The sequence below is a fragment of the Paramisgurnus dabryanus genome, chromosome 12, assembly GCF_030506205.2.
Source record: "Paramisgurnus dabryanus chromosome 12, PD_genome_1.1, whole genome shotgun sequence".
Classification (NCBI taxonomy): Eukaryota; Metazoa; Chordata; class Actinopteri; order Cypriniformes; family Cobitidae; genus Paramisgurnus; species Paramisgurnus dabryanus.
This window is the reverse complement of record NC_133348.1, coordinates 5,758,702-5,785,202: the sequence shown is the minus strand read 5'-3', so window position 1 is coordinate 5,785,202 and position 26,501 is coordinate 5,758,702. Positions and strand designations below refer to the sequence as shown.

General features: G+C 40.6%; 1 protein-coding gene and 1 long non-coding RNA gene across 4 annotated transcripts in view; both read left to right on the top strand.

Annotated features, from left to right (window-relative positions):
• The window catches only part of LOC135738295 (apolipoprotein(a)-like), a 166,139-nt gene extending 144,531 nt beyond the window's left edge, over positions 1-21,608 (top strand). For all 3 annotated transcript variants that reach the window (XM_073811349.1, XM_073811348.1, XM_073811350.1), the window contains 12 exons: positions 14,210-14,372; positions 16,404-16,528; positions 17,114-17,240; positions 17,326-17,444; positions 17,524-17,686; positions 17,939-18,063; positions 18,218-18,332; positions 19,081-19,152; positions 19,300-19,440; positions 19,596-19,702; positions 21,132-21,277; positions 21,371-21,608. In XM_073811349.1, coding sequence (XP_073667450.1) covers positions 14,210-14,372; positions 16,404-16,528; positions 17,114-17,240; positions 17,326-17,444; positions 17,524-17,686; positions 17,939-18,063; positions 18,218-18,332; positions 19,081-19,152; positions 19,300-19,440; positions 19,596-19,702; positions 21,132-21,277; positions 21,371-21,532 — 1,565 coding nt within the window. In that variant the 3' untranslated portion in view covers positions 21,533-21,608. The remainder of the gene's footprint in view (positions 1-14,209; positions 14,373-16,403; positions 16,529-17,113; positions 17,241-17,325; positions 17,445-17,523; positions 17,687-17,938; positions 18,064-18,217; positions 18,333-19,080; positions 19,153-19,299; positions 19,441-19,595; positions 19,703-21,131; positions 21,278-21,370) is intronic.
• Positions 21,609-23,100: 1,492 nt separating this feature from the next.
• On the top strand, positions 23,101-24,864 carry LOC141279856 (uncharacterized). The gene is made up of 3 exons (XR_012334685.1): positions 23,101-23,342; positions 24,512-24,630; positions 24,719-24,864. It is a non-coding gene; the product is annotated as an uncharacterized lncRNA (long non-coding RNA).
• The last annotated feature ends 1,637 nt before the right edge of the window (positions 24,865-26,501 follow it).

The following is a 26,501-nucleotide window of genomic DNA, read 5'->3' as shown; positions in this document are numbered from 1 at the left end:
GAAGCTGACATTGCTCTTCTTAAGTTAAAAAGGTAAATCAGTCCACAGTCCATGGTTGACGTCTGCAATTTATGAACCTGTCATAATAAAAGTCTAAGCTGTATTTACTGTAAAACATAACCTTATTTTTAATGACAGCAAAAGGCAAACATACAATAAGGTGTCTTTCATTTTAGGCCTGTGGTGATAAATGATGAGGTTTCACTTGCTTGTCTACCAGAAAAGGACTACATTGTACCAGATGCTACAGATTGCTTTGTAACAGGTTGGGGAAACACTCAGGGTAGGTCACTTCAACACGTATTGAAAAAATTCTTTATCAAACATAAAATAATTTGGATTATAGACTTAGGGCAATCAAAATTATGAATTCTCATCACTGACTTGACTTTCTTCACAATAAGAAAGACAGTTCACATTTTTCACACTATTAAAGTTAATAGATAATAAGGTTCTTAACATTTTAAAAGACATTACAAAAAACACTTCCAGACACTATACAGTAAGTAAAAAAAAATATAGGTAACACCTAAAAAATGCAAACATTTGTAACTTTTTTCCCTTAAAGTTGATCCAACTTTTACTTTAAAGTGTACTACCAAAACTTGTCTTGGAAAATTTTGCTTGACATATGTATAAAGAAGAAAATCTAATCCTGGACAATGGTTTTTCACATGAAATCTATAGAATTGCAATAGCTTTTAAATGACGTATTTATTTGTAATGTTGGTTGATTTACTTGGATGATTTTACAGTTATAGTTTTCTGTTTCTTTAGAAACTGATGGAGAGGGTTACTTGAAAGAAGCTGAGTTGCCAGTAATTGAAAATACAATCTGCAACAGTTCACCGTTTTTGGATGGCCGTGTAAAAGAGCATGAGATGTGTGCAGGAAACATTGAAGGTGGAACGGACACTTGTCAGGTTAGAAAACATGCACGGCAAGCCAGCAAGTCTCTTAAATCCCACAAATGTTGATATTTTATGCAAATGTGCATTTTGTTTCCACACATTTAGGGTGACAGCGGTGGGCCTCTCGTCTGCAAAGCCCACAACCAGTTTGTTCTTCAGGGTGTGACAGCAAGGGGGATTGGTTGTGCTAAAGCAAAGAAACCTGGAATCTATACCCGTGTCTCTAAGTTTGTTGACTGGATTGAACAAAGCATGAAAGAAAACTAACAAAAGTTACATTTTAAACCAAAATATGATATGGATGCCAAAGTTAAAGGTCCTGATTAAAAAATGTGAAAAACATTCACTGCTCACTGTCACAGTCTGTACTACATTTCTGATATGCAAATGCAAGATCTGTTTACAAATGAATTTTGTATTTTACAACAATTACTAACTAATAACACACTAAGACCAGTAAAATCTACACAACAGAAGTGCCAGTCAAAGATGCTCTCGATCTGTTATGGGTTCCTCTATTCATTAAATGGTCCTGCATAGATCCAATTGTTTGGTTCTCAAACTTTTTGGCGTGTGCCCCTCTTGTGCACCCTTCATGCCCCCCCCAATGAAAATTTATGACAAACCAATCTAAAACTGTTCTTATGTTTCATTACACAGAATTTGTAATAAATGAATTTATTTTTTTTAATGTCCTAAAACTGGGGGCCCCATCTCTAGCCCACCCACGAGTTTGAGAACCACTGCAGTACAGATAATTAACCACAGAAGCAGCATTTATTTACTTTAAATGACTCATGTTGTTATTGAATATGTGGAAGTCCACAGAAGGCACTTGTTTAAGTTGTTACTGCTGAAACCGTCTAAAAAAAATTCTATATGTACAGTATAGCCTTGAACAAATAACCTAATGTTACGTAAAACCAAATAATGTCTAAACAAATATCTAGTTCTTAAAAATCACATGATCAGTAACAGTAATGATGGGTTCAGTATATTGACTGACAAATATACAACACAGTCCAGGTATTGATCAGCAAATAAAACTGTATAACATTATGTTTACTTGCATGTAAACAATGTATATTCAGAGACCCAGTGCCCTTTTATCCTGATAATGTTCCAGCACTGAGGTTTTTTGCATGGGTCATGACTCATGACTAATGGCTAACTGAAACCAATGGACGCATGCTTAAATTCTGCGTGTGACCCTTCCGCAACTTTTTAAACCCGGAAGTATTGCCCTATGGCGGATGTAGGCAAGTTCGGTCCTACAGAGCCGCAATCCTGCAGAGTTTAGTTCCAAACCTAATCAAACACACCTGAAAAAGCTAATCAATGTCTTTAGGATTTAGACAGCAGGTTAGATTATCAGTGCTTAGGCTAAAATATGCAGGACTGCGGCTCTCTAGGACCGAACTTGCCTACCCCTGCCCTATGGCAAGCTGCTGCATGTCTGTGTCTGTTTTAAAGATCGCTCTGAATGGGATCTCTATGAAAAGTCTGTCACAAAAATGGAATTATCTCTGCTTTTTGCTCAAAATGTGGTGTTTTTGCAGAAACCTACCCATATTCAAAAGCTGATTACAAAAGAACCACTAAAGCAGGGGTGGGGAACCCTGGGTCCTGGAGGGCCACTGTCCTGCACAGTTTAGTTCCAACCATAATCAAACACCTGAAAATCCAATCAAAGTCTTCAGGATTACTTGGTAATGAAATGCAGGTGTGTTTGATCAGGGTTGGAACTAAACTGTGCAGGACAGTGGCCCTCCAGGACCCAGGGTTCCCCACCCCTGCACTAAAGGTAGGATGAAACGTTTTCTTTTGTTTGAAAGCAGAGGGTCTTTTTTTTCATTTGGTATATTGTATGTTTATATATTTGAAGAAGAACATTTTCTGGAAGACATTAAACTTTTGTGAAAATCATGAAAAACGCTGGCGCTGGCTGGCAACTTTTTTTAAAAAACGCTGGCGGTGAAAGAGTTAAAAGCAGAGGGTCTGTTCTTTCATTTAAAATATTGTATGTTTCTACGTAAAAAAGAAACTTTTCTGGAAGACATTAAACTTTTGGGAAAATCATAAATAAATGCTGGCGCAGGTCAAAATAAATTTTGTGTAATAAATGTTTCTCTTCTGTAATCAGCTTAATAAAGAAAAGCCACAGATATTACATAACCTTAAATCAAATAATAATTATGCTAATGTTCATTGAAATCAGAACCAATAATGGTGGGTTGAGAACAAACTACAAGAAAAACATAATATGACCTGATCAATGTCCTTGTTAGGATAATGATTGATAGATGACTGCACTGTGATGTTTGTTGTACTCACATGTTTAAAAGATTCAGAACATCAGACTCTGTGCTCAGTTTCTCCCAAATGGAGATTCAAAAAGCAGCTGTTTTATTTGGCCTTTTCTTCTTCTCAGGTAAGCCAATTGACTGTTATACAGAAATGTTTCTGCTATCTTTTATCCTGCTGTAAATTAAATAAACAGAGTTACGGTTAACTTAACATCTTTGACACTCATGTAATCATGTGATGATAAATTATGTTACCTCCAGTTTTTTTTAGGGAGTGCATTGCAGTTAAAAATACTTTAAGATGTTTTATTTTCTAAAGATGGCCATGTGCATGTGCACGACATCCTATCACAGTCTTTTGATCATGGGAGTTTTGTTGATGTCCATTTGTCTGGTTTTATTCTGTACATCCAGCACTGCAGACAAGTAAATTATAAAAACTGCTTTGTTGTTAGTTTATAAATTCTGCCATCTAAATAGGGAATCGGCATGGCGCGGCTGCAACTGGCTTTTAAAGGGGATGGGAGATTGCACGTTACGCCCAAAACACACCCATTATTTATTACGAAAATAGGAACAATCCTTTTATGTGCGCTAGGCGCAGAAACAATTTTTCCCATCGTTAAGTTAGCAAAAGTGGATTCGGACACGCCCTTTTAGACTGTGCGCTTTAGACCATGCGCTTAGATTGTTGAAATAAAGCCCAAGGATTTAAACACAATAAAGTCCAATTTGTAATTTCATATTGAATATAATAACGTGTACGAAAACGTCATAGTAATAATAACAATTATGTTGTATAAGTAATGATTAAAAAAATTTCAACAAAACAACAGCACTTGTCACAACACAGAAATCACTCCTGCCATGTGAACGGTTCTTGTTGAAATTTTGCAAGGAAAGCATTTTTTTTTACATATTACACTGTAAGAGCCCTAACTTTACAAAATGATGTTACTTGGTATCATGAAAAAAAACTTTTGTATGTTTTTAATAATTTTTCAAACACATGCTCAACCAAACGGTTGATTTGTCACTTTATGGTAAATGTAGAAAAGCTAAGGTAATGTTTCCAGATCATCCATTTCTGCAGTCAGAATGTACTATTTGCTGAAAAATATAAATTCCTGATCATTCAAAGCGATGAATATGACAAAGCAATTTTTTCTTATTGAATATATTGAGATAATTTCTTAAGTATGTATTTTTTGCCACCTCTGGATTTTTTAAAATAAATATTATGAATTCATATTATTAATTTATGGAAATCATAATTACTGATTAATTAATCAAAAATTACTTCTTAAATTATGTTTTATATTGTTTGAAGGTTTGTTTCTAATGTTGGCTTAATCTACACAGCATTGCTAGTTTACAAAGAAATTTTCATTTATCAAAAAAATCAGGAAAAAATCCTGTTGCACTACCACACTTAGCGGTGTTTTTCTTGAATCATAAATTAAACTAAAATGCCATTACTAACTTTTGCCTTCTTTTATTTTAGGTTTTGAATGCAGAAAGAATGTAATTTTTTTTTAACTTTTAGTTATTTATTATTCTTAAAAAACAAGAAAACATTTCACATCAATATTTTAACTTTAATAAAAAAATAAGATTTAATATAAAAATATATATATTATTATTATAGTTCATTTTTTCTGATTTCCATAGTATGTGTACAGATTTTTTAAGTGACATATCAACCATTTGGTAGAGGCTGATATTTAAAAAATGATGGGATGTGTTGAGTGTATTAACTAGTGACTTAAGGAGAGGACGTTTGCAAGCTGGTTGTAGAATAATGTTTAAGGGTTCGATCAGACAGAACTAAAGTAATAAAGGCACCTCAGTGCCTCACCGTTTAGCAACCTGCCACCATTTTAACTTTTTTAACTTCAGGCGCTCAGAGCACACCTGAAAAAATGTGAGGGGCAGCAGGCGGCTAAATTTTTCATTTGTAAAAGACTGTCTGTTTGATCTCATGATCAAAATAAGGCAGATAAAATATCTCACCTTCATTGAAGTCATATGTAAAGCTGTAGAGTGCTGTAGAAAGCGATATATAAATGTAACAAATTATTATTATACTTATTTTCTGGAGTTTGTTTCTCTTATGTTCTTGTTCCAGCTGCAGAAGATTGTATGCACTGCACTGGAGAAGACTACAGAGGCAAGATCTCCATCACTGAGAATGGATTCACCTGCCAACGCTGGGACTCTCAGACACCACACCAACATGACTACACCCCTGCAGCGTAAGAAAATTGGACTTACTTGACATGAATGAGACTTAGTTCAATTTAGTAAAAGTACACAAAATCTTTGCTCTTGTAGTTTCCCGGGGAAGTTCTTGGAGGAGAACTACTGCAGGAACTCTGATGGACAGCCCAGGCCATGGTGCTATACAACAAATCCATCCAAACGCTGGGAATTCTGCTCTATTCCTCAATGCAGTAAGCACCAGCCATGTTAGCCTGAAATTACTGTTAAATAGTCAGTTAATTACTGGTTAATCTTTTTTTTTTGCAGCAACAAAGCCACCCCCAATTGTACCAGAGCTCACCTGTATTACCGGAGGAGGAAGATCCTACAGGGGCAGGATTTCTTTGACCAAATCAGGGAAAACCTGCCAGAAATGGACATCGCAAACACCCCACAACCATGACAGAACCCCAGAAAACTACCTATGCAAGTAAGCATCAATGCAACAATTTGAATAAACAGGTGCTGAGGGAGACTGAGGTATTAATTGGTTTGTAACAATTTAAGAAATCCTGACATTATTACTGTAACACACTCTGATATTTTTAGGAATGTGAATGTTTAAGGAGACATTTACAACAGTTCATAGTGACCACCTGTCAATAAGCTCCCCTTCTAAATAAAAGGGCAAAAATGTTGTCAGTTTTGACATAGAAGCATTTGAGAACAGGAAAGTCTTTATAAGGAAGTCACGTCACTCCCCTGCAATATTTTCAACGCCTCCAGGTCTTGTTAGAACAAGACATACAAGACTTGTCGATTCTGTGCATGCGCAAAGTCCATCTGCCGAGGTTTCTAATTAAATATTTGCTCTTTTTACTGAGAGGCGGGACTAGAGTGGCTATACTGACTGTTGCGATCTCCCCTATTAATATCAATACCACTGACACATCTTGGTAATATGAAATAACTTTGTAATCTGTAAATGATTTTTAGTTTTGTGTGAATTATTCTTTTAACATTAAGAATCATTCAATTCCAGAGGTCTTGATGAGAACTACTGCAGGAATCCTGATAATGAGAACGCACCCTGGTGTTACACCACAGACCCTGAAACCCGTTGGGAATACTGCAGTGTGCCCAGTTGTGGAGATCAACCTCAATCTGGTCTGTATTGGTGTCAGTAGGGGAGAGCGGGGCACAACCTAACGCTTTGGTTTTGGCTCAATCATTCAAAAAATATTTGAGTTTGATAAATTATATTTGTACAAAAGCAACACACACATCTCTGCTACAAATGAACATTTGAAGTTTGTTTCTATTACTTACCATTCTTGGACAATTACACCAAACGTGACAGAAGAGCTAATGTTACAACTTACCCCATAGGTGGGGTTCATTGTAACAGGCAGGGGGTTAGTTGTAACAGTTGCTTAAAATTAAGTTTGCAGGCAAATATTTCAATACTATTTTGTCTATATACTTGAAGTGGATATTGTTTATATATCTGTCTATAATAGACAGGTCCACACTGTATTCATTCATCCAGCCCTTTTCTAACAATAGTTCAATTATAAATGAATACAAATGTCTAAATATGTGAGAAAAAGCAGCACAATTATTACAAAACGTTTTATATGTGACTCAGTCAGAAATAATTTTACTACAATTTCAAAAAAAAATCTAAAATAATGAGCATCAAAGTCTAATTTTAGCCATTCATTTCATTATGATTTCAATCTTTGACGTGACCTTATTCAATCAATATTAAAGATATGAACAAAAATAAAATTGACACATGATTTTTGATAAGACAGGCACATTTATTTTGTTGGCAGCCAGCAATCATTCGTGTGTAGCCTATTTATGTCACGACAGGTATGAAAGATAGGAGGCAAATGCAGGTGAAAGGTTAACAGTTTATTAAATGATAAATGTACAGATGATATGATTGGCAGTCCAAGGACAGACAAAGGCTACGGTGGCAGATCCAGGTGCTTGTGGGTGAATGCTGTGTGACGGAGACAAAACCGGATACACAAACTGGCATTAATCCACACGAAGACGAGAGACTGGAACACACGAAGACAGTGCGACTTGGAACAGACTTGTAGTACAATCATCTGGCAGTGAGAGGAGAGAATGGATGAGTATATATACTGGCTGGGAAACTACCACCAGCTGGAGCAAAGCAATCACACACACCTGCACTCACTCAGGTAATCAGCCTACAGACACGCACACACTCATACTTCAGTCATACAGACAAACAACACACAGAAAGTCACGATAGACTTATCCTACCGTGACAGTACCCCCTCCCCCAAGGACGTCACCTGACGTTCTCGGGCTCCTTGACCTGCGATGGAAATCATCAATAAGGGAGTGATCCAATATGTCCCGGGCAGGGACCCAACTTCTTTTCATCCGGACCGTAACCTTCCCAATCCACCAAGTACTGAAATCCGCGTCCCCTCCGTCTGGAGTCCAGAATACGATTAATCGAATAGGTTGGTTCCCCATCTACGAGACGAGGCGGGGGGGGGGGGACCGGGACAGGCGGATTAAGACGAGATTTAAACACGGGTTTAATTTTGGAAATGTGAAAAACCGGATGAATTCGTCTGTACACAGGAGGAAGATTAAGGCGGACTGTTACTGGGTTAATGATTTTAGCAACAGAAAATGGGCCAATAAATTTGGGAGTCAACTTATTCGAGACGGAACGCATCGGAATATTCGGAGTTGAAAGCCACACTTTTTGACCCACGACGTAAACGGGAGGCTTCGACCGGTGGCGATCAGCCTTAGCCTTGGTGCGTTGTCTCGCTTGGAGTATAGCCTCACGTGCTCTATTCCAAGTGCGACGGCACCTCTGGACGAAAGCGTGTGCGGAGGGGACCGCGATCTCGGATTCCAGACTGGGAAATAAAGGTGGTTGGTACCCTAAGCTACACTTAAACGGAGATAGGCCCGTAGCTGACACTGGTAATGCATTGTGTGTGTACTCCACCATAGAGAGTTGTTGGCTCCAGGAGGAAGGATTCTTGGAAACCAAACATCGCAACACTCTTTCCACGTCCTGATTGGCTCGTTCGGTTTGACCATTGATTTGGGGATGAAACCCTGAAGACAAACTAACCGTAGCCCCTAGCAACCTGCAAAACTCTCGCCAAAATTTGGAAATGAATTGGGGACCCCTATCGGAGACCACGTCTGTCGGGAGGCCATGTAACCGGAATACGTGATCAACGATAGCAACCGCTGTCTCCTTGGCTGAAGGTAATTTGGGCAAGGGAATGAAATGTGCCGCCTTCGAGAATCGGTCCACTACGGTTAAAATCACCGTATTACCCTGGGAGGGTGGGAGGGCGGTTATAAAGTCTAGCGAAATATGGGACCAGGGTCTCGAAGGGACAGGCAGCGGTCTGAGTAACCCATCGGGAGGACGATTAGATGACTTACCCACAGCACAAACCGAAAAAGCCAATACAAAATCATGTGTGTCGCGAGCCATCCCTGGCCACCAGAATCGTTGCTTAACCAAAAACTTGGTTCGACTGACCCCTGGATGGCAAGCTATACTGGAATTATGACTCCATTTCAGTACATCAGATCTCAGTCCCTCTGGCACAAATAAACGGTTCGGTGGGCAACGAGTCGGGGGCGTTACCCCTTCTAAGGCTTTAGCCACCTTCGATTCGATCTCCCATGAGAGCGCGGAGATGAATAGAGTCTCCGGTAAAATGGGCTCGGGAGTAGAGACACGATCGGAACGCTCAAAAATACGGGACAAAGCATCAGGTTTGATGTTTTTAGAACCTGGACGGTAGGACAATGTAAAAATCGAAATGACCGAAAAATAATACCCACCGAGCCTGCCTAGAGTTCAAACGTTTGGCTGATTTGATGTATTCTAAGTTCTTGTGATCAGTGTAAACTATGACCCCTCTAGCCAATGACGCCATTCTTCCAGTGCTAGTTTAACTGCCAACAACTCCCGATTACCAATGTCATAATTACGTTCAGCAGGCGATAAGCGATGAGAATAAAACGCGCAGGGATGCACCTTTCCGTCTGAAGATGTGCGTTGGGATAACACGGCTCCTACCCCCACATCTGACGCATCGACCTCCACTATGAACTGACGTTTACGATCAGGGGCTACGAGAATCGGGGCTGAAACGAAGCAGCCTTTCAGTTTGGAGAATGCAGCCTGAGCTGCATCCGACCACCTGAACGCAGTACTAGGGGAGGTCAAGGTGGTCAGAGGTGCGGCTAGTTGGCTGAAATTGCGAATAAAACGCCGGTAAAAATTGGCGAACCCCAGAAATCTCTGCAGGTCCTTGCGAGACTCTGGCGATGGCCAATCCACCACAGCCTTAACCTTCTCCGGATCCATACGGACACCCTCAGTCGAAATGATGTGCCCTAGAAAAGAAACAGACTGTGCGTGAAATTCGCATTTCTCCGCCTTGACAAAAAGCCCATTCTCTAGCAACCTGAGAAGCACTCGTCGTACGTGTTGCACATGTTCCTGGAGAGACGTAGAAAAAATCAGTATGTCATCCAGATAGACATACAGAAACTGGTCGACCATGTCTCGCAACACGTCATTAACGAGTGCTTGGAAAACTGCTGGCGAGTTAGATAATCCGAAAGGCATCACGCAGTACTCAAAATGGCCACGAGGGGTGTTAAACGCAGTTTTCCATTCATCCCCCTCCCTTATGCGGACCAAATTATAAGCATTACGTAAATCCAATTTTGTGAAGACGGACGCTCCTTGCAACCTCTCGAAGGCTGAAGACATTAACGGCAAAGGATACGTGTTCTTTACCGTAATGTTATTCAACCCTCGGTAATCAATGCAAGGTCGCAAGGATCCATCCTTCTTACCAACAAAAAAGAACCCCGCCCCTGCTGGAGAAGAGGAAGGACGGATGAACCCTGTTGCTAGAGAATCAGAAATATATTTCTCCATGGCCTCCATCTCAGGAACAGAAAGAGAGTAAAGCTTGCCTTTAGGCGGAGACGTACCTGGCAGTAATTCTATCACACAGTCATAGGGACGATGTGGAGGGAGAGAAGCGGCCTTGGACTTAATGAACACTCCCTTCAAGTCGTGGTACTCCGCGGGCACGTTAGATAAGTCCATCGTTTCCTCCTGAAACACAGACGCAGAGACAGGTACACAAGCAGAGACAAGACAAGACCTATGACACTCTTCACTCCAACCAATGATAGTACCCAGCCTCCAGTTGACAGACGGGTTGTGTTTAAACAGCCAGGGATGTTCAAGTACAACGGGAGCCAGAGGGGAAACCGTGACATAAAACTGAAGAGTCTCGGAGTGGTTGCCAGAAACACATATGGTGACAGGGTCCGTGATATGTGTGATGACAGACAGTTCACTACCATTCAAAGCAAAAGGTGAAATGGGTTTATTTAGTGCAGTCAATGGAACTTTGAGCTTACGTGCGAAATGATGGTCGATTAAATTCCCCTCGGCTCCCGAATCCAACAGTGCATGACAGGTGAGGTGTGTCCTTTGCCACCGTAGTTTCACCGGGAGGAGGGTAGATGTTGCTGTGGTCTTTGTGGTGGAGATTCCGCCCGAGAGTAGCCCCAGTTTCACTCCCGGGCATTGCCTTTTACCGGACACCGATGGAGTGGATGTCCAGCCTCCCCGCAGTAGAGACAAAGACCCAGTGATCTGCGGCAAATCCTCTCCTCCCGGGAAATCCGAGCTTGACCCACCTGCATGGGCTCCGGATCGGGCATGGAGGAACCGGCCGCTTTCTCTCTCACGGGTGAAGGTCTTTCCTGACGACTGGAGAGCCGAACTTCATCGTCGTACGCTGGGATGGTTCTCAGACGGATGTCGGCTCGGATGGCAGCGTCGATCACACCGTTGAGAGAGGATGGTAATTCGCCCCGTTGTAACTCGCGCTGAATGCGGCCGGTTAACCCATGCAGGAACGTATCCCACTGCGCCTCTTCATTCCACACACTCATACTTCAGTCATACAGACAAACAACACACAGAAAGTCACGATAGACTTATCCTACCGTGACAATTTAAAACAACGGCAAGAATTATGCTAACGTTAGTGGTTTTGATATCGTAAGTGCTGAGGGGTTAGTTGTAACACAGCGTTACAATTAACCCCGCTGGGTCAAAATATTTTCAAGCCCACCAAAAAAGTTGTTAAGATCTGCAGACATTTCAAAACGATGCTATGTTTTAGTCAACAAGACACTGATTAATATGACATAACATTGGATATGGTATCTTACACACCCAACTTAGAAACCGAAAAAACATATAATGAAAAAAATACTTACATGTCACCAAAACACTCTTTCATCAATAATTCTCTGGAAAAACATTATACAGTTCCAATAATTTGAGGGAGTGTCTTTTGGCAGTGTGAAAAAAATACCAGAAAGACAAAACTCTCAACCTTGAGCAACAATAGAAACAGTCCATGTTACGACTAACCCCGTGTTAGTTTTTGCCCCGCACACCCCTACATGAATGAGATGTATCCAAAAAAAATCAGAATCTGCTTAAAGTCATTTTTGTAAGCAATGTAGCTTTAAGACTCTATGAACTCTTTTTTATGCTATGGAGGTTAAATTAGCCATTTCTAAATACATGAATGATTTGGTTATACACTGTAAACAAGTTAGTAACAACTTAGTTTGCAAGTCAGCTTAACTTACTTTTAAGTTTTGACTAGTGATAAGTTGACATAACTTATAAAAACTAATAAAATTTGTTTAACTTAATTTGTTAAGTTAAAGTAACAAAAATATATGTTGATTTGATATCATTTTTACAGTGTAAGTTTATAAATAGGTTATAGTGGTTATAAGTTTGATAGATGGCAATTAGTTATTGAGACGGATTGATTAATAAAACAATAATACAACAGAGAAAATCTCCCGTTCATTTGATGGAGTTTGTTTCCTGTGATGTCACACTTTTGTTTCTGCTCTTGAAGATTGTATGCACTGCACTGGAGAAGACTACAGAGGCAAGATCTCCATCACTGAGAGTGGATACACCTGCCAACGCTGGGACTCTCAAACACCACACCAACATGACTACACCCCTGCAGCGTGAGAAAATAGGACTTACCTGGCATGAATGAGACTTTAGTTCAATTTAGTAAAAGTACACAAAATCTTTGTTCTTGCAGTTTCCCGGGAAAGTTCTTGGAGGAGAACTACTGCAGGAACTCTGATGGACAGCCCAGGCCCTGGTGCTATACAACAAATCCATCCAAACGCTGGGAATTCTGCTTCATTCCTCAATGCAGTAAGCACCAGCCATGTTAGCCTGAAATTACTGTTAAATAGTCATTTAATTACTGGTTAATCTTTTATTTGTAGCAACAAAGCCACCCCCAATTGTACCAGAGCTCACCTGTATTACTGGAGAAGGACGCTCCTACAGGGGCAGGATTTCTGTGACCAAATCAGGGAAAACCTGCCAGAAATGGACATCACAAACACCCCATAACCATGACAGAACCCCAGAAAACTACCTATGCAAGTAAGCATCAATGCAACAATTTGAATAAACAGGTGCTGAGGGAGACTGAGGTATTAATTGGTTTGTAACAATTTAAGAAATTCTGTCATTATTACTGTAATACACTCTCACATCTTTAGGAATGTGAATGTTTAAGGTACAACAGTTCATAGTGACCAGCTGTCAATAAGCTCCCCTTCAAAATAAAATGGCAAAAATGTTGTCAATTCTGACATAGAAGCATTTGAGAACAGCAAAGCCCCTATAATGAAGTCGCGTCACTCCGCTGCCATATTTGCAATGCCTTCAGGTCTTGTTAGAACAAGACATACAAGACTTGCTGATTCTGTGCATGCGCAAAGTCCATCTGCCAGACGTTTCTGATTAAATATTGGCTCTTGAGAGGCAGGACTAGAGCGGCCATTCTGACTGTTGCGATCTCCCCCATTCATATCAATACCAGTGAGGCATTTTATTATTATTAAATAACTTTGTAATCTGTCAATTATTTTTAGTTTTGTGTGAATTATTCTTTTAACATTAAGAATCATTCAATTACAGAGGTCTTGAAGAGAATTACTGCAGGAATCCTGATAATGAGAAAGCGCCCTGGTGTTACACCACAGACCCTGAAACCCGTTGGGAATACTGCAGTGTGCCCAGATGTGGAGATCAACCTCAATCTGGTCTGTATTTGTGTCAGTACTTGAATGAGATGTATCCAAAAAATACAGATTCTGCTTAAAGTCATTTTTGTTATCAACGAAGCTTTAAGACTCCATGAACTTTATTTGATGAAGCTTGTTTCCTGTGATGTCACACTCTTGTATCTGTTCTTGCTCAAGCTGCAGAAGATTGTATGCACTGCACTGGAGATGACTACAGAGGGGAGATCTCCATCACTGAGAGTGGATACACCTGCCAACGCTGGGACTCTCAGACACCACACAAACATGATTTTGTCCATTCAATGTGAGAAATTAGTGCATACTAACTTATTATATATAAATAAGATATATTGTACATTGAGGTACACAAAATGTGTGTCTTTGTAGGTTACCTGGGAATCATTTGGAGGAGAACTACTGCAGGAACCCTGATGGACAGCCCAGGCCCTGGTGCTATACAACAGATCTGTCCAAACGCTGGGAATATTGCTCTATTCCTCAATGCAGTAAGCTTCACACCTGTCAGTCTAAAATCATTGGGTCAAATATTCAGTTCAACAAGTTATCCCTGTCTTGTAGCAACTACACCACCCAGAACTGTACCAGAGCTCACCTGTATTACTGGAAAAGGACGCTCCTACAGGGGCAAGATTTCGATAACCAAATCAGGGAAAACCTGCCAGAAATGGACATTGCAAACACCTCACAACCATGACAGAACTGAAGAGAACTACCCATGCAAGTAAGTAACATCACTGATGGAGTTAATTTTTTTATTTAAGTAATTTTATGTTTACATATTCTCACATTGTTGGGAATATAAAAATTGTATGATAGGGAGATATTCAATTTGTATTTTAGAAATTTAGAGGATAGTGGGCACTAGTGATGCACGGGTCGTTTCATAACCAACGGGTCCCATGGATAACCCGCAACTCGGGTTGGGGCGAGTCATTAGAGACAAAATAAAAAAACATATATGTTCCATGCACATCCCTATAGCGTATGTTCTCTTTCTGTCGTCCACTCGACATTGTGTTGATGATGTCAGTATGGGGTGTGCTCTTGAGACCCAATCTGGTCTGACTTGTGTGTAAAACACCAATGAAATTGCGACAATGGTATTTGCATACCAGTCTATGCCCACACTTATGTGTATAAAAGGAGACAGCATGCACCATTCAGACACTCTGGTTCTTCAGAGCTTGCTGGTTGGATCTCTCTTCTCTCCAGCTGAAATCAAAGATCCTGTTTCACTGTTTGGCCTGTTGGACCATTCATCGTTCCCGGGCCCGCGCAAGTCATACTGTCCCCTGCCGGGTCCCTACAGTGGCCCAGTGATCATAAACGGGTCAATAAAAAAGCATTTCCTTCTGTCCTCCCTGAGCAATATTTCTCTTCCTTTTCCACCACCGAACGACTCTCTGCTTCCTCTGACAAAGCCTTGTCAGGTAAGACGAGCGGTTAAGGGGAATGAATAGGATTTGCATACCAGTCTCTGCCCACACTTACGTGTATAAAAGGAGACAGCATGCACCATTTAGACGCTTGTATCTGAGGAGCTTTATGAGGCTTGTGTCAGCGGAATGGGGCAGAGTTGTGGCACGGTCCACCTTACGGCCACCACCTCCCGGCACTACGAAGCAGATTGTTCCTCTCATACGGTGTCTGGCAGCATGGTTTTCGCTCCCCAGCCCGTCGTTCTAGCAGCTGCTAACAATTCGTCTCGGTTACGTGATACAATTTGCCAGATGCCCCCCGAATTTCGCGGCATTTTGTTTACCTCTGTCAGAGGCGAGAATGCTTCGGGAATGGGGGTGGCCACCCTTCTGGCCAAATGTGTGATAGAGCCCGTCCCCTCAGCCCAGATGTCTTTGGGTTTTTACAGCCCGTACTTCAGAGTGCCGAAGAAGGGAGGGGGGCTGCATCCCATCTTGGACCTGCGCTCCGTGAACAAATATAATGCCGTTCAGGATGTTAAAACAGAGACGCATCCTGGCGGAGGTTTGTTACCAGGATTTGTTTGTAGCCATCAACGTGAAGCATGTGTACTTTCATGTCTCTATTCTTCCTCAACACAGACCATTTCTACAGTTTGCTTTCGAGAGGAAGGCATATCAGTACAAAGTCCTCCCTTTCAGTCTGTCCCGTCCCCCGTGTCTTTACCAAAGTCACCGAGGAGGCCTTAGCACCTCTCAGGCAGCAGGGGATTTGCAATCTCTTGATGACTGGCTCATCGTAGCGCACTCGTAAGAATTGGTTTATGCCCACAGGGACTCAGTGTTACAACACCGAGACTGTCTGGGTCTTCGGGTCAACTTTTGAAAAGAGCAAGTTCTCCCCTGTACAGAGCATCTCTTTTCTCTGGATCGAATTGGACACGGTGTCGATGGTAGCACATCTCACCAATGAGCATGCTCAGACAATGTGACATTTCTCAGACGCAGTAAAGCAGTCCCGCTCAAACTCTTTCAGAGGCTCCTGGGGCACATGGCATCTTCGACTGTGGTTATTCCCCTTGGTTTGATGCACATGAGGCCAATTTAACACTGGCTGTACGCCCCATGTTGTATAATTAATGGTCGCAGGTGTGGGGCAGGTTGTAAAAATAGATACAGTGGTGCAGGGTGGGCTTGGGCGAACCAAATAATTTCATAAAAGTGGAACCCGCGGCTTGGAAAAAACCCTGACACTCGCATCACTAGTGCCCGCCTTTGTCAAGCTCTCCTCCCATAAAACAATTCTTTTAGCATTATAAATCATTGAATTCCAGAGGTCTTGAAGAGAACTACTGCAGGAATCCTGATAACGAAAGAGCGCCCTGGTGTTACACCACAGACCCTGAAACCCGCTGGGAATACTGCAATGTGCACAGTTGTGAAGATCCATCTAGGCCTGGTCTGTACTGATGTAGTCATAACATGGCTCAAACGTATTACATACAATTTTTATTAAATAATGCTAAATATGTGGTCAACTTTGCAGCCAATCAACACAAATGACAATAGTACCCTGCTGAAAAAACCAGCATGAAACCAGCATGGGAATTATGCTGGTCTATGCTGGTTTAGCTGGTGGTCACCAGCATACCAGCACCAAAACACAACATATGCTGGTCTTGCTGGTATGACAAACATGGGATGCTGGTGTGACCAGCATAGGATGCTCGTGCTAGTGCTGGTTTAGTTGGTGCTGATGCTGGTGCAGATGCTGGTTTTGTGCTGGTATAGCTGGTGTTCACTAGCAAACCAGCACCAAAACACAACATATGCTGGTCTTGCAGGTATGCTGTTTTTTCAGCATGGTAGGTTTAAGAATTGATAGATGGCAATTTTCGAGATTGATCAGAAATATGTTGATATAGTGTTACAGAGATGTTGAGATCTACAGAAACATTTATGTTGAAATCTTAAAAAATAAGACAGAAAAATCATGACCGAATGAAATCGCCTTCATTTAATGTGAATTGTTTCCTTGCTCTAGCTGCAGAAGATTGTATGCACTGCACTGGAGAAGATTACAGAGGCAAGATCTCCATCACTGAGAGTGGATACACCTGCCAACGCTGGGACTCTCAAACACCACACAAACATGATTTTGTCCTTTCAATGTGAGAAATAATTTCCACTTATTCACTTAGTATTCATTAGAAATTGTTCACTTAATTCAAGTAAACAAAATGTGTGTCATTGAAGTTTACCTGGGAAACATTTGGAGGAGAACTACTGCAGGAACCCTGATGGACAGCCCAGGCCCTGGTGCTATACAACAGATCCGTCCAAACGTTGGGAATACTGCTCTATTCCTCGATGCTGTAAGCTTCATTACTGTCAGTCTGAAATTACCGTGTCAAAAATTCAGTTCAACAATTATTGGTCATCTTTGTCTTGTAGCAACTACACCACCAACAATTGTACCAGAGCTCACCTGTACTACTGAAGCTGGAGGCTCCTACAGGGGCACAATTTCTGTGACCAAAACAGGGAAAACCTGCCAGAAATGGACATCGCAAACACCTCACAACCATGACAGAACTCAAGAGAAATACCCATGCAAGTAAGCATCAATTTAAGAAATTGTGTAATTTTTTACTTTAATTCTCACATTGTTGGGAATATTGATATTTTAGGTTGAAAGCAAAAGAAACTTTTAAATAAAACAATAATTCCCAGAGACTAACTCTATCAGGCTATCTTCCTAAAAAGTAAAAATGTGGTTTCCATAGGAAGACATGAAACCAGATGAGAATAAATAGTTTTTAGTTTCATGTGAACTCTTTCTCTAACATTAAGAATCATTCAATTCCAGAGGTCTTGATGAGAATTACTGCAGGAATCCTGATAATGAGAAAGCGCCCTGGTGTTACACCACAGACCCTGAAACCCGCTGGGAATACTGCAATGTGCCCAGTTGTGAAGATCAACCTCAACCTGGTCTGTACTGAATAAGCTATTACATAAATAAAACATATTGTAAAGTGTGGATCCCTTCCTTGTTTTTTTATGTGCAACTGGTAAAATATGTAACATGCATTAAGATGATTATATAGCACTGTAAGATACATAAGATGCACATTCCCATCACAAGGTCTGAAATGTGGACAATCGGCAATAAAACCTAAACATTGCCTTGGAATGCGAGTTGTTGGGGGATGCGTTTCCAAACCACACTCCTGGCCTTGGCAGATCAGTCTTCGAATCGGGTACACAAACTTCCCTATTGTGTCTCTGTGTATTATTGTTCATGTACCGGTGATCTGACCCTTAATTACAAAATAAAATAACAACATAGGTTTTTTGCGCACAATCTACAATTACGTTCTGCTGAACACAAAATAAAACAGTTGACAGTACATCAACTTCCTTACTAGGAGAAAGAAAGTCAATGGGTACCATCAACTGTGTTCTTACCATCATTTATCAAAATATCTTCTTTTGTGTTTAACAGAATAAATGAGGGTGAGTAAATGAATGAACAGAATATTTGTTTTTGGGTGAACTATTCTTAAAGGCTTACTTTTTATCTGTGTACAGCACATGGGATTGAGCCCATGATCAGAAAAAAATAACACAAAGACCCTATGGGTCGTATTTTAGCCTTAATGGTCAGATGACTTGGAGGATAGGTTGGAGCATGAGCATCTTTGGTTCTAGATTGTTTAGAAGAGTAATTATTTAAATTAGGGCTGTGCCGATGCATCGCGTTCCCCATTAAAAAGACCTGCCTGAAATCGACAAAAGGCTCAGATTCTGTGTTTCATGCACAGCTTGTGCGTGTACTACGGCTCTGTGATCAGTAGGAAGTCCTTATCAATCTAAAATCACTATTTGCACAATTTATCATCACAGCCCTAATTTAAATTAAACAATGTCTGATTTTTTTAATATTATTTTTAATCAACCGCTTGCAATAGGTAAGCTTACTTTTATTCATTTGTACCTATGTCTCAGCAAAAGTCATCATTGTGGTGGAACTCTAATTGATTCAAAGTGGGTCCTAACTGCAGCTCATTGCATTGATTGGTAAGTGGCTGTTTTTCATTCTGATTATTTTCCCATTTAAAGGAATTAAAAAAGCAAAGGTTTTAAAGAACTGTAAGAGTTGAAGGTTTAGACCAGCAATGCTGCTTTCAAAGCAAATTATTAAAATGTATACCTCCAATCACGCAGGCCTCAGACGCCATCTGTTTACAAGATCTTCCTTGGAATCCACACAAAAAACGCAGAAGAAACCACCAAACAAGAACGAGATGTTTCTAAGATTGTTATGGGACCATCTGAAACTGACATTGCTCTTCTCAAGTTAAAAAGGTTAGTCAGTCCACAGTTGATGTCTGAAACAGTAGTGTGGCCTAAATGCAATTTATGAACCTGTCATGATAAAAGTCTAAGCTGTATTTACTGTAAAAACATATTTTTAATGATAGCAAAAAGGCAAACATTCAGTAAGGTGTCTTTCATTTTAGGCCTGCAGTGATAAACGATAAGGTTTCAATTGCTTGTCTACCAGAAAAAGACTACATTGTACCAGATGCTACAGACTGCTTTGTAACAGGTTGGGGAAACACACGGGGTAAGTCATTTCAACACGTTTTGACAAAAAATTCTTTAACAAACATAAAATAATTGGTAGCACTTTATTTTACAGTATGTGTACTTACCTTGTACATATATGGGAAATAAGTTATACTTACTGACAAATGTGTGGTAATTACTTTTAGGTATCTACATGGTAATTAATTGGTATCATTACTGTAGCCTACTTACCAGTGGTACATATTTGGTAGTTACTTATTATGTAACTCTAGATAAGTACTGGGTAATAACCAGTGTTGGGTGTAACTAGTTACAAAGTAACTAGTTACTGTAATAATATTACTTTTTTCAGTAACTAGTAGTGTAAGGCATTACCCGTCTCAAAATGGTAATATTATTACAGTTTTCCTGAGCTAGTTACTTGAGTTACATTCGCCAGTAGCACCTTCATCACACAAGGCACAAAACACAGAGAACAAAAGGGAAGGGGAGGTGGGCGTGAATGGAACAGTGATTGGTCTAAGTTTGGCACGAGGTATCATTTACCATCACCGATTGGTCGACACCCGGCACCCAGCAGCACAGAGCGGCAGTGGCACACTCAAAGACAGATCGGGAAAATGGAAGCGTCAACAACGGCAAGCTCTTTTTCAGAGGAAGGTTCCCAGCAACAGAAAGCTAGTTTCGACGGGTGGAGATTCGGTCATATTTTATTATGTTCAACGGAAGGAAAATAACTTGACGGTGAAGTGCACACTCTTTAATGTTTCTCCGAACGCTGTGCCCCACGTCCGGTAGCGGGTAAGGAAGCCAGCATTTTCTTGGCCGTGGCTTGCCCAAATCTTGTCCAGAAAAAAAATGTAACTAGTAATATAACTAGTAATATAACTAGTTACTTTCTCCAGGGAGTAATAAAGTAAAGTAAGGCATTACTATTTTTGAGAGTAATATGTAATACGTAATATATTACTTTTTTGAGTAACTAGCCCCAACACTGGTAATAACAGATACATACTTATAGAGTAGGTATACTGTAACTAACGACAAACATTACTGTACTTACAAATAAATGTACAGTATAAGTATTTAGTATTTACAGGCAAGTTAGGGGAAACAACAGGTATTTATAGCGGAGCGCCGGTTTTCAGCGCGGAAAAAACCCTTTTTAAAAAATTTTTTAAGGTGTTACCAAGTGAAGTATTTTTTTTTAACTTGATCCAACTTTTACTTTTACAGTTTACTACCAAAAAAAAATCCTTGGAAGATTTTGCTTGACATTGCAGCTGTGGTCCCCATTTACTGTACATTCAATAAAGAAAAAAGTATAATCCTGGACATTCTGCTATTAAAACTTGTTTCACATGAGAACTATATATAATTGAAACCAAATTTAAATGATGTATTTATTTGTATTTTTGTTTGATTTACTTGGATTATTTTATAGTTATAGTTTTCTGTTTCTTCAGGAACTGGTGGAGAGGGTTACTTGAAAGAAGCTGGTTTGCCAGTAATTGAAAATACAATCTGCAACAGTTCACCGTTTTTGGATGGCCGTGTAAAGGAGCATGAGATGTGTGCAGGAAACATAGAAGGTGGAGCGGACAGTTGTCAGGTTAGAAAACATGCACAGCAAGCCAGCAAGTCTCTTAAATCCCACAAATGTTGATATTTTATGCAAATTTGCATTTTGTTTCCACACATTTAGGGTGACAGCGGTGGGCCTCTCGTATGCCAAGCCCAGAACAAGTTTGTTCTTCAGGGTGTGACATCATGGGGGATTGATTGTGCTAAAGCAAAGAAACCTGGAGTCTATGCCCGCGTCTCTAAGTTTGTTGACTGGATTGAACAAAGCATGAAAGAAAACTAAAAAAAAGTTAGATTTTAAACCAAAATATGATATGGATGCCATAGTTAAAGGTCCTGATTAAAAAATGTGAAAAACATTCACTGCTCACTGTCACAGTCTGTACTACATTTCTGATGTGCAAATGCCAGATCTGTTCACAAGTTAATCTTTTTTACAACAATTACAAATCTGAAAACACAAAGACCAGTAAAATCTACACGACAGAAGTACCAGTCAAGTATGCTCTCAATCTGTTATGGGTTCCTCTGTTTATTGAATGGTCCTGTATCGATCCACTGTTTGGTTCTCAAACATTTCGGAGTGTGCCGGACCCCCCCCCCCCACCCACCCTGTGTAGGTTGCACCCCTTCACGCCAATGTTCAATGAGAATTTGCTTTGGAAAAAAACTGCATAAACACGTATGCACCGTACAAAACAGAACATGCACATGAAAAACATTAGATAAAACAGACATGACTGAAACAATATAAATATTAAAACACACTAATAAAGGCTGGTGAACCCGGGAGACAGTGTGATCCTTTTGTGTGATGTGTAATTTTTCTGTAACAGGGCTTTATCCTATTCTGTTTGAATTGCTTCTGTAAAACAGAGCGATACTGAAGAGCTAATAACGTTTTCATTACCAATAACATTATGTAGGCCAGGGCTATTCAAATCTTACCCTGGAGGGCCATGGCACTGCATAGTTCAGCTCCAACGCCGTAGTGGGAAGTTATCGTTCAGCTCTTTAACAAAGGGGTTTTAGATGCAGATTAACGTTCAATACGAGAAATGTCTGCAAACTGGAATAAAGCATGGACCAGCAGCATAATAGAATGGCGTGTCACAAGCTCCTGATCTGATCATAAACAAAAATGCACGTCAAAAGAGGGAAATCACGGATAATAAGCAAACTTTAGAAAATGCGGGAAAAATAAGCATTTTTGTTGGGGTGGTACCCTCAAAGGTACGTTTGGTACCTTTATGGTTATACAGCACATTGAAAACCCTTTTGGGGTATACTTTAAGTATAATTATACAGTTTTGTACCTTTTTTTCTGACATTGTACCAAGTTCAGAACTTTAAATACGTCACGTGTCTTTAAGGCGTGTGTGTGGATGCATGTTGAGATCATGTTGAACAAATATGTTTTAACAGTAAGGGGTTGTGTACACCAAAACTTTTAAACGCGGCTGAAAACGCCTTGAGGACGCTGAATGCCAGCTGTTTTTCAGCTGAGTGCCAGCTTTCTTCAGCTGAGCGCTTTGGTAGCTGTGATACTTCAGCTGCGAGCCGGTTGGTTGCTGTGGTAATGTCCCGCCCCTCCTCCACTGTGATTGGGCGGCCGTGTGAGAACTGACATTGACGAGCGGAGCTTTTCTACCAAAGTTGAATCCCATTCAACTCTCGACGCTCAGCGCCGAGTGCGGAAAAACCGCCGAGCGCCGGTTTTCAGCGCGGAAAAAACCCGCTAGCTGAGGCTTATTTGAAAAACGCCGAGCTTCCATTGGAAACAATTGAAAACATGCGCCGGCCGCGGGCGTAAAAGTTTTGGTGTACACAACCCCTAAGACTTTAAGATCTCCAGAAACCAAATTTATGCTTAATCGTGATCAAAATATGGCAAAAAAAACTTTCACCCTCATTTACTGGAGCTTGTTCCTGTGATGTCATACCTTTGTATCTGTTCTTGCTGTAGCTGCAAAAGATTGTATGCACTGCACTGGAGAAGACTACAGAGGTAAGATATCCATTACTGCTAGTGGATACACCTGCCAACGCTGGGACTCTCAGACACCACACAAACATAACCTCAACCCTTCAATGTGAGAAAAGAGGACTTAGGGGCTGGACACACCAAAACTTTTAAACGCGGCTGAAAACGCCTTGAGGACGCCGAATGCCAGCTGTTTTTCAGCTGAGTGCCAGCTTTCTTCCGCTCTGCACTTTGGTAGCTGTGATACTTCAGCTGCGAGCCGGTTGGTTGCTGCGGTAATGTCCCGCCCCTCCTCCACTGTGATTGGGCGGCCGTGTGAGAACTGACATTGACGAGCGGAGCTTTTCTCCCCAAGTTGAATCTCTTTCAACTCTCGACGGTCAGCGCCGAGCGCGGAAAAACCGCCGAGCGCCGGTTTTCAGCGCGGAAAAAACCCGCTAGCTGCTGGCTTATTTGAAAAACGCCGAGCTTCCATTGGAAACAATTGGAAACATGCGCCGGCCGCGGGCGTAAAAGTTTTGGTGTACACAACCCCTTACTCTGCATGAATCAAATATTGGGGCCTATTATAACAATCTAAGCGCACGTGCACTTAAGGCATGTCTGAATTCACTTTTGCTAATTTAACGATGGGAAAAATGGTCAGCACACCTAGTGCCTGATCTAAAGGGGTTGGCCCTTTATTTTCAGCAAAATACTTTATTTGTAACAAACAGGAGATAAATATTTTTTTAACCTATGGAGAGACAAAAGGTTTCAGCACCTGGGAGTCCACCTGAGCATTTTTAAATGCAAAAAATCAGCTTACTTACAGGTGAAGCAGCTCTTCACAAGACAGACCATTATCGCTCTTCACACCTTCTAAAGTCCTGTAATATGTCCTCATTTATGTCCAAGAAACACAATAATTAACTTTTACATTTTAATCCTAATGCTAAAAATCTTTATGTGCTGCTGCGCCTCCATATGTGTGTAATAAGAAAAGTGAATGCGCGTTGTCATCCCATTTAGGCACATATTACTTATGCGCTCTTTAAATAAAATAAAAACCATGCGCAAATTTTTTTAGACTAAGTTTTTTGTTGGTAGAATTTTTTTTTACACAAAATAGCAACACACCAACCATGCCCCCATACATGGTTGCAATGGGATTGGAATGGGGTAACTGCGTAGGGTGGAAACTAGCAAAAAACATGCCTTGCGTCATGCCTTGCGCTGGGTGAATGATAAGGCCAATTGTTTAGAGATTCAATATGAACAACATGTGTGTTCTTGTAGTTTACCATGGAAGTACATGGAACAAAACTACTGCAGGAACCCTGATGGATCGTCCAGGCCCTGGTGCTAAACAACAAATCCATCCAAACGCTGGGAATACTGCTCTATTCCCCAGTGTCGTAAGCTTCACTCCTGTCAGACTAAAATTACTGTCAAATAATTGGTTTAGTACTGGTTAAATTAGTTGTTGGTAATCGTTCTTTATAGCAACAAAACCCACCGCAATTGTACCAGAGTTCACCTGTATTACTGGAGAAGGACACTCCTAAAAATAGCAAAAGTGTCAGTTGTGCTCGATACAGCAGAACCACGAGAATCAGTAAATGATATTCAGTTGTGTGTGAACTTTTCCTTTAACATTGAGAATCATTCAATTCCAGAGGTCTTGAAGAGAATTACTGCAGGAATCCTGATGGTAGCGGTGCACCCTGGTGTTATACCACAGACACTCAAACTCGCTGGCAATACTGCAATGTGCCCAATTGTGAAGTTTAATCTAGACCTGGTCTGTACTGAAGGAGCCTTACCTGAATAAAATACATTTTACAGTGTATGAGTCTGATTTGTCTTCACTTATTGATTTTATGTGCAATTGATGAAATATGTACATTTGAGGCAGCTATGTAAGATCATTATGGTAAACAGATGTGAATGACTCTGAGATAAAAGTAACAGGGTGAAACATGCAACAGTCAATCCAACAGGTAAAATGGTGAATGGCAGATATGAATGAATATTGATGACAGAAACAGGCAACTCCAACTCAAACAATACTTGACAGTCATAGATAACAATGAACACTTTCCATAACGTAGACGATGGATGACAACAGTGATGAAGACAACTTAAAGAAGACAATGATTATAATCCAATCTATAGGAAGAGAGTCAGGTAGTAGCAACTCGGAAGAGACCAGACGGGGAATGAGTGAAAGAGGAAGTCCCTATCAGTGGCGTGTTTACCATTTTGGGGGCCCTATGCAAAGTCCAAGAACCAAGGCCCCCCATGCCCCAGCATTGCCCAAGGTTTTTCAATTGAATTGCACAACAATTATATTCAGTATAGAATTAAGTGAGATATAAACCGGGTTTATTTTGTTTTACACTGCTTAAAATAACAATAAATTGTTACAGTTTGGCATGACAAAAATTCTTGGTTTAAAAAAATGTACCCTCTCAGATATTTCTTTTGCTTGCAAATGTATTATAGGATGTATTTAAAACAATGTAATTAATACTGCAACTTCAGTGTCTGACATCTTACTAAAAAAAACTAAATGAGGAAAAAGAGGAAGCATTAGATTATTATTCAGACTGATCTAACAAACTGAACTAACAAACACCAGCAAAGAACATTGTAAGTTGGTTATTGCTTGAATTTATGGATGGGAATCACATAACTCTCATGTTGTAAAAACAAACTTATTGTGAGATACAACAAGCATATAGACTAGACATACACTAAAGATGAGATTTTAATGACAATAATGAGATACAGAATATGATTTATGTATTTTAGACATTATTTAAACCCCTGCGTGGTGTCTTTATCATGTTTATACCTGTATGAGTGTGGAACAAAAGATGCGTGTCACCAATCAAACCAAACCACCAATCACAAGTGTGAAGCCCAAAGTCTTTAAAGTAAACTTGACCATCGAGTGAATGTTGTGCAGTTATGAGAGCACAAAGAGAGAGCGCTCATTCCAGCACTTGTGTGGCTGCTTTTGTGCGCGCTGTGCAGAGGTGCGCTGTCCCGTAGATTTCGCTCATCTGCGCGCTCGCGAGGACGCTTGTGGCCAGTAGGGGGCCCCCCAAGCCCGCAAGGCCAGTAGGGGTCCCCCCAAGCCCGCAAGGCCAGTAGGGGGCCCCCCAAGCCCGCGAGGCCCTACGCAATTGCGTGGTTTGCGTGGTGGGTAAACACGCCACTGGTCCCTATGCAGCGTATTAAAGTAGTTATTAAATGACTCAATTTATGACATAAAACATAG